The 8,726-nt window shown below is 50.1% G+C and overlaps 1 protein-coding gene across 2 annotated transcripts in view; it reads right to left on the minus strand.

Annotated features, from left to right (window-relative positions):
• Osbp2 (oxysterol binding protein 2) overlaps window positions 1-8,000 on the minus strand; it is a 174,318-nt gene extending 166,318 nt beyond the window's left edge. For both annotated transcript variants that reach the window (XM_026788733.1, XM_026788734.1), the window contains exon 1: window positions 7,372-8,000. In XM_026788733.1, the coding sequence (XP_026644534.1) occupies window positions 7,372-7,997 (626 nt within the window). In that variant the 5' untranslated portion in view covers window positions 7,998-8,000. The remainder of the gene's footprint in view (window positions 1-7,371) is intronic.
• Window positions 8,001-8,726: the final 726 nt, after the last annotated feature.

The raw sequence follows: 8,726 nt of genomic DNA on the forward strand, positions 1-8,726 counted from the left end.
TCCTTTACCCATGGCCAACATCACAAAGTGACAAGTCACCCTTGTGCATACAGACTACACACACACCCTTGTGCATACAGACTACATACACGCACCCTGTGCATACAGACAACATGAACACACCCTTGTGCATACAGACTACATACATACACCCTTGTGCATACAGACTACACACACCCTTGTGTATACAGACTACACACACACCCTTGTGTATACAGACTACACACACACCCTTGTGTATACAGACTACACACACACCCTTGTGTGTACAGACTACACACACACACCTTGTGCGTACAGACTACACACACCGTTGTGTATACAGACTACACACACCCTTGTGTATACAGACTACACACACACACCCTTGTGCACACAGACTATACACACACACCCTTGTGCACACAGACTACATGCACATATCTATACTTACAATTCTACAGAAAACCAGTGAGCCAGGGACTGCAGAGGAGCTCAGTGGTTAAGAGCACTTGCTACTCTTGAAGAGGACCAGAGTTCAGTTCCCAGCATCCACATCAGGCTCACAATTGTCTGTAACTTCACCTCCAGATGATGTGACACCTCTCCTGGTCTCCATAGGTACTTGCGTGCACATGTGCAGTGTGTGTGCATGCACACAAATAACAAACAAAATAAAATACTCTCTAAAAGAATGAACCACACAAGATAAGCTACAAATTCAGAGTCGCCCCGTACAGCACACTGGAGCCTGGTGACATATCGTTTCCTGTCACTTTTCCTGCACTCCTGGCTTAAGCAGCATTCTCCACAGTATGTGCCCAATCTTATTCAGAAGACAAGATTTTGCATAGAAAACAAATTAGAAACACACTTTCTTTTTTTAAAACCCAACAATTCACTGGTAATTCTCTCTCACTCATTCATGTATTCCCTCAGCAACTCAGAGACCAACCGTGCTACAGATACAAACATCACAGCAAAGCACCAAGCCAGGAAGAGGATGCTGAGCTTGCCATAGTGTCCTTACAGCACGGCTGCCTTAGGATGTCCACAGACACACCCTGTAAGTTCTTAGCGAAGGAAGACTCGTTCCCTGGGGAGTCTCCTCAAATATGCAATGTTCCCAAAGGCCATTGCAGGCATTACAGAGGAGTTCAGTGCAGGGATGTGCTTCCTTCTGCCATTCCAGGGCCACTGGGTCGATGGAATCTGCGCCATAGCAGGGAGGGACAGAGCAGGATGGTGGCTGGAAGTCGGGGCACTCGTTAAGCAGAAAGCAGACTAAAGCCACGATGTGGCATCAGGGCGGAGACGGGGGACTACGGGAGAGACACATAGGCTTGGAAATTCCATCTGGTATCGAATGAGGAGGAAGGAGGCAGCAAGCATGACTCAGGCTTTCAGCTATTCATGGAAACAGGAAAGTTCAGAGGTTTCATGGGGGAAATTACAGTTCATGTCACCAGAGCATGTTAAAAATGTTGGCATGCACAGTACACCTCTAAAACCCTCCCAGTCCATTTGTGACTCTTTGCAACAACCCTATTGTCATTGTCTCTCTCACACACACAAACACACACACACACACACACACACACACACACACACGTCTGTGTTACTCCCTTTCAGCCTCCTAACACATGAGATGCTGAGTTTGTCAAATCTAATATGACTGGGCTACTTCCTGAGGGGCCCCAGCGCCTTAACCCACAGATATCCAGGCTCTGCTTCACGTTTTGGGGGCATTCTACTACGCATGGGCTTCTGCTTCCCCACCTTTCAGCAATTACGTATGAACGAAGTGACATCAAAAACAACACTCTTTTCTAGGGGCCCAACCTCCACAAGAGTTGGCTCCGGAAAGCTGAGCTCACGGGAGAGATAAATAATCCATCTGGGGCCAAGATGCTCAGTGAGCCGTGTTTGTTACCTGGCCCCTACTCTGATATGCGCTCAGCTCAAGTATGCAATGGTCTTCAGCGGGGGATTTTAAGTTTTGCTCTCATTTGACTGCTGTCTTTCGTCTTCCCTATTAACTGGCTTAGCCATTACTGCACATAGATCAGAACGGACAATAAAAACATATTTAAGATACTTCTGTCTGAAATCATCCCCTGAGAAATAAATGTCATCTATGGAACTAAACAAGCAACTGGCACACAACACAGACTTCCGCCTCACCTTCTTAATGTGAGAAAGGTCGTGTTGGGAATTTTGTCTCTCTGTGACAACTTGTTGAGATAATTCCTTTGGGAATTCTGTGTCATTATGAATGCTTTCCTAATTTTGTGTAATTAAATGTTCTCTGTGAGACAAGAGCTAGGAATAAAATGCTTAAAATGGGAGCTGAGAGCAGAAATGCAATGTGAAGCTGTGTTCCTGGGTGGTATCCGAACAGACACACAATCAGGGGGCCGGGCAGTGGAGACTCGCGCATCCTCCACCTTACTGTGTCTTACCACACGGTTAGAGAGAACTGTGTACTGCGGCCCACACCTCCCAGAAATGCTGCTTACGTGTGACAGTGTTTATAAGCAGCATCCTTTGACTCCTTGGAGCGTGAATGTCACCGCACCCATCTGTTGGCCGAGGCACTGTGGGCACAAAACAGACCGGATGGCCAGGCCGCCTCACAGGCCCATGGGGAAAGCCAACATTTGCTGGCAGAACCAGGCCCCGGTGTTAAAGCCAAGCTGGTGAGAGCAGAGCCCCTTATTTCACGTGGTCATTGCTGGTCTCCAGGATTCCTTCTTTGGGGCAAAGACTTTTGAAGCTGAACTCTTCCTTCCAGAATATGCAATGGAGGCACCTAAAGTATATTCTGCGGCCATAAATGAGCATACTAATTTAGTTAAATTGAGAAGAATACATTTAGATGTTTTGAAAGGTAAGCAATCCCTCTCCCTGAATATCCACACAATTCTGCTACTGCTTCCTCTGTGAAGCGCTCCTGATCCAGGTGATGGAGCAGAGCTGCGGAAGACTGACAGAGCCCAAACTGTAGAAGCAGCAGCATGGACCAGATTCCACACGCTGAGTAATGTGCCAGTCAATCTGACCAAGCATGTCACTTCTGTTCCCCCGAGACTGCCTTCTTTGTTTGCATTTAATGAGTACTGTCTTAGAAACAGTTCAAAATAAAAGACGAGGCATCCTCAGTCCCTTGGTGATGAAATGCACATTAGCAAATCTGTCTTGTCCTGATTCACTGCTAGAAAGCATGAGCGAAGCCTAGCTCGTCGTCTGGAGAGCTGTGAAACGTTTAAAAGCAAAGGCCTCTGATTGGGTTTGGTTCTGTATCATGATTTGGGTACAGAGCAGAAAAAATAAAGGTAGTTGTCAGGGTCAACTCAGGAGTACGGGTATTTCTGTTTTACATTTTTAGAGGGAAACTGGCTTTATTTTAATTTCATCAGATGCTCCCCCTCCCCTTTATATGAGAATTTAATTGCAGTGTTAAGAGCAGTGGCCATGCTGGCTGCTCTTGCAGAGGACCCAGGTTCAATTCCCAGCACCCACATGGTAGTTCAAAACCATCCCTTACTCCAGTTCCAGGGGATCCGATGCCCTCTTCTAACCTCCAAGGGTACGGCAAGAATGTGGCCAATAGACATATATACATAAAATTAATATAAATATGCAATTTTAAAGCAGCTAAAACAGGACCAATGAGATGGCTCAGTAGATGAAGGTACCTGCTACCAAGGCTGGTGACTGAGGTCAATACTCCGAGCCCACACGATGGAAGGAGAGAACTGTCTCCCTACAGTCACCCTCTGACCTCCACATGGGTGTCAGGGCAGGCACGTATTCCCCCTCACCCAATAAATAAATGAGCAGCAGCTAACCAGTTCCTTAGAATACAGTATTTAACCAATTACAACTTTCTTTAGACACTATAGATGGCAAGCTCGACCATCTGAACCAGAATGAGAATGTTAAATGTCACAGCCATCACTACTAATGTGATCTGTGATACCAAGGGTACATCCCCTGGCTTCAAATAAACATTCATTATGGCCATCTTGTATGGCTTCTCTGGAAACTTCTGTTAAATCTGTGTTTTAATAAAATATATTTGTTAGTCAAAAGAATGAAAAAGAAGATCCCATATTTTCTCTGACCACTTGGCTTTACTTAGCTAAGAGCTTTAATTTTTTATTAGGTTTATTTTTTCTGAGGCCGTCTCATTATGTAGCCCTGACGGGCCTAGAATTTACTGCACTGACAAGGCTGGCCTTGCACTCACAAAGATCTGCCACTCTCCCTCCAGGGGCTAGGACTAGGGCATGGCTCACCATACCCAGCCAGTTAGACATTTTTTAAAAACAGAGAATGGCCTTTCCAAAAGAGACACAGGCAAGAGGAATGGCTTTGCTTTCTTGTCAGCCACAGCACCCCGGCGGAAGAGAGGCTGTGGGTAAATGGGCTCCTCTTTGCCTGCTGTTTTGGCTCACAAGCACTATGATCTTGTCCTGTGGAGAACTACTAAGACAGTGGCTGTTAAATGCAAATAGAAAAAGAAGCAAAGCCGGGCGGTGGTGGCACACGCCTTTAATCCCAGCACTTGGGAGGCAGAGGCAGGCGGATCTCTGTGAGTTCGAGACCAACCCGGGCCAAAAAAGCTAGTTCCAGGACAGGCTCCAAAACCACAGAGAAACCCTGTCTCGAAAAACCAAAAAAAAAAAAAAAAAAAAAAAGCAGTGTGACTGAGGCTAAGGAGACAGCACAACCTTGGCAACAAAGGGAGCACTCGATGGTCACAGAGGGAGCACGTAATGGCCACAGAGGGAGCACGTAATGGCCACAGAGGGAGCACTCAATGGCCACAGAGAGCACACATTGGTTACAGAGGAAGCACTCAATGGCCACAGAGGGAGTACGCAATGGTTACAGAGGGAGCACTCACAGAGGTGCTCTGTTACTGTTGGGATCATGAGCTGCAGGCCTGGAAGCAAGTTAGGCCTTGGGCCCACGTGGCAGGATGATCAGGTTTGGACTAGAGAACGGGGTTTGGATCAGAAGAGGAGACAGGAAGCCAGGCATAGTGGTACAGACTTGTCATCCCAGTGCTGGGAAGCCTGAGACACAAAGGTTATGAGTTTAAGGCCTGTCTAGTCTACCCAGGGAGACCGTCTCACAAAAAGAGAGCAGACCAGGAGGGACAATAAAGTGACATCCCACACAAGAAACTCCAAGAGGCGGTAGAGGAACCTGAGAAGTCCCAGAGGGCGGTGCAGAGGAGCAGCGGACACAGCTTCTCCAAGGGGCAGTCTCCATCTCGACACCCGTGAGCAGGGTGCCAGCGGGAAAACACTCATGCCTTCAGCCTCAGTTTCCCCTTCCCAGCAGACTTTACATTAAACTGAGAACACACAATGGCTAAATGTCAGGACCTTCATTCTGCCTAGCTGAGCCAAGCAACAACCATGCCCACCTGGACTCTAGACCCATCCCTATGAAATGACAGAAGTTGGCTTTAAACACACACACACACACACACACAGAAACTTTTTCCCTCTTCCTTCTTCCTCCAAACCAGAGTTCATCTCTACAATCTTGTCAGCAAGCAATGAGATTTTTTTTAGTAGCCCAGAGAATCCACATCCTAAGACTACCTTCGAATGCCAACTGTCTCCACAAAGTCATGGGAAGGCGTGAGAACGGGAAGCCTTTGCTCTTCTACTGCAAACCAAACAAAGCAGGATAAGGCGAGGTCATACGTCCTACCCTGACCTCTAAAGCTCATCTGCCCAACACAGACAACAGTGGAAGCTGGGATCCAGGGTGGCTGTACTGGTACAGGCGTGGAACAGGCGCTTGAGTCCTGTGTGTTCAACTTCATGTCTCGGGACAGTTTCCTAAAAACTATCATTTCTTAGTATGCAAGCTTCCAGATGAGGTGGTTCTCGAGGGGTGAGGTCACTGAAGAGCACTGAGTCCAAGAATCTCTGGGCAGGTGACCAGATGGCAAAGCTAAGTCCCCCTCTCAGGCCTGAGAATACCCACTTGTGCAATAAGATGATATTAAAATGTCCCTCACGCCACGGCTAGAGGAGTGAAATAAATGAATGTGTCATAAAACAAAGTGTGTGGCCCACGCCTGACATTCTGCCCCCTGCCTCCAAACGAAAAGTAATTCAGCACTTCAAGGAAAGGTCCTTGCTGCCGCGTATCTGGGTAAAATAGCAGCATCGCTGAAGTGTAGTTGATAGATGAAAATCAGTGTCTGGAAAGGCTCTCCTAGGTTTTCATGCTAACTCTAAGGACAGTGTGTTCTGGGTCACAGCAGAGGGGGTCAAAGGACACCAAGACACGATGTGGGTAGGACACACCCAGGCTCATCTTGGCTTTCCCTCCGCTGGGAAGCAAGCATGGCCAATGACTCCCACATTGACGCAAGGGCCACATTTAACCAGTGGAGCACAAAAAGTCTCAGCCATGGCACACTTAGCTAGTCTCTAAACTAGGTACTTTGTCTCCAAAGGGCTGGGAAGAACAGTCTAAACCCTGATGACAAGGACCTGAAGGACTGGCAGAGCCAAGTGACTTGGGAACTCAAGCTCCAACAAACAAAGCAGGACTCTGTCCACAAGAGTGAAACAGAGCTCCTCGGAGTGTGTGCGACCCTGGACCAGCATCACCACCCTTACCCAGGAGCTTTTAGAAAAGCCAACCTTTCCTCTGGCCTGCTATAGGAGGGACTCCGTGAGAGGCCTGGACACTGCCGCAGCAACCCCACTGGCCTATAATGACCTGAGATCTCAAAGCTTAAACACCTAGGAAATACACGAAAGGGAAGGAGGCCGTGAGGAACTTCGAACCAGCATTAGTGGGAGGGAGTGTTAGCTATGTCTCTGCTGGACTGCAATTCTGAAACCCAGGCTGCTTCTGGAACGAGGAAGGTAACAGTAAAATGGTCTGTTCTGCACAGAACGTCAGCTTGGGTTCCCAAAGGGCACACACTGTGTCTAACATATTTGCGGGTCGGCTAGTCCCAGTCCAAGGCCTGGCAACCAGCAGGTGTCAGCAAAGGTAGGAAGCCAACAGCTCCCTTCCCTAGAGTGGATCCTAAGTGTGGAGTTCAGTAACTGTCTCCTTCCATTCCTAACACCAAGGACTTTATAGGGTTGGCTATGGCTGTCCGCCCAGGCTCCACAACTACCAAAAACAGCAGGGGAACTGAGAACCTAGTTCACTCTGCCATGCCATCTCCCCATTCACCCTCTAAGCCAAGCTTGCCAGAGGCCATGTCTCCAGGTCACAGGCATCACTTCTACAGGAGTTCATACTTCCGAATGTCTCAGAAGGGTTGTGGTGACACACTACAGTCGAGGCCCGCCATCACCACCCTCCAACCTCAGATGTCCCACCCTGACACTTCCGTACCTGTAGTAGGACAGCAGGCCATTGCCCAGCACGAACCAGCGGCGCTGGTAGCCCTTCAGGTAGTTAGTCCACTTGAGGAGCCAGCCCTTGTAGCTGTCCAGAGGAGGTGAGACCATTGGGACACTAGTCCCTGAAACTGGGCTCCCAACAGACGTCTTCGCCTGTCCTGGTCGCTGAAGGGCCTGGGGCTTTGTCACCGACCTGGACTCTGGTTTGGCTAGGGGCACGACCCCCATTGTTGATCCCAGAGGCAGCTGCTCCGGTGGGGTTTTGGGGAAGGCCCCTACTCTTGGGCCCGCCTCTGACTCTGGCCACAAGCCCTGTGGCTCCGATTCCTGCCCAGCCCCTGAGGGCCCTGGCACAGACGTGGTCTGGGGCCCAGGTTCGGATCTCGGCACCGGCTCAAAAACTGGCTTGCACACCTGTTCGGACAGCAACTCCCGCTCTGGTGCCTGCACAGGCTGGAGCTGAGGCTTGGGCTCCGGCCCTGAGCCGGATGTAGACGAGTTCATGCCCGGCGCCGCCGTGTGGCAGGACAAGCAGGGGACAACCGTGAACAGCGACGAGAGCCCGCGGGAGCGGCCAGCGCAGCCGCCGCCTCGGCTCGGAGCGGCCGCTTTCCCCATAGAGCTGTGGACCCGAGCGCGGCCGAGAACGGAGTGGGGGCGGGGCGGAAAGGGGAATGGGCGGGGCCTTTGGAGGGCGGGGTGGGGCGGGGCAGGGCGGGGTCGGTGGAGGAGTGGGCGGGACAGGTGGGGCCCTCACGTGAGCTGGGCGGACCCGGGCGCACGTAGGTGCGCGTGGGTTTCTCCACTGCTCAGGCTCAGGTGGAACACCGTGGGCCAAGAGCTGAGCAGGCAACGTGGAAGGCACCTCGCGCCTCAGGCTCCCACCCGGGGCTGCTGTCCCTCCTGTGCCAGGCGCTAGGAAAACAATGGTGAATGCAGGCCACGAGGTGCGCTTGGGCGCAGCTCTGGACAGCGGTGGGTGCTTAGCCAGCAAATCTCAGGCTCTGGGAGTGAGATCTAGGGAAATTCAGCCAGCGCCCAATCCCTAGCTGTGGAAACTGTAGCCACTCCATGAGCTTCCTTTTGTTCATCTGTATCATGAAGACAATGCCTCCTTAAGAGGCTGTAATAAGGTGGTGGCCGGTGAGGCACGTTTGGCATAGTAGATGCTCAGTAAATATTATTGCGTTATTAACTAGAGAGCTTTGTGGTACCTTTCGTCAGGGACCAGAGCGGGAGATGAGAGCAAGGTTGACAAGCTTGGGAAGCAGCCACTAGGCATGCATGTGTCAGATATGTGTGCAGCCCTCAGGGAGGGAAGCTAACTAATAAATCCTTAACAATATG

The sequence above is a fragment of the Microtus ochrogaster genome, unplaced genomic scaffold, assembly GCF_000317375.1.
Source record: "Microtus ochrogaster isolate Prairie Vole_2 unplaced genomic scaffold, MicOch1.0 UNK6, whole genome shotgun sequence".
Taxonomy (NCBI): domain Eukaryota; kingdom Metazoa; phylum Chordata; class Mammalia; order Rodentia; family Cricetidae; genus Microtus; species Microtus ochrogaster.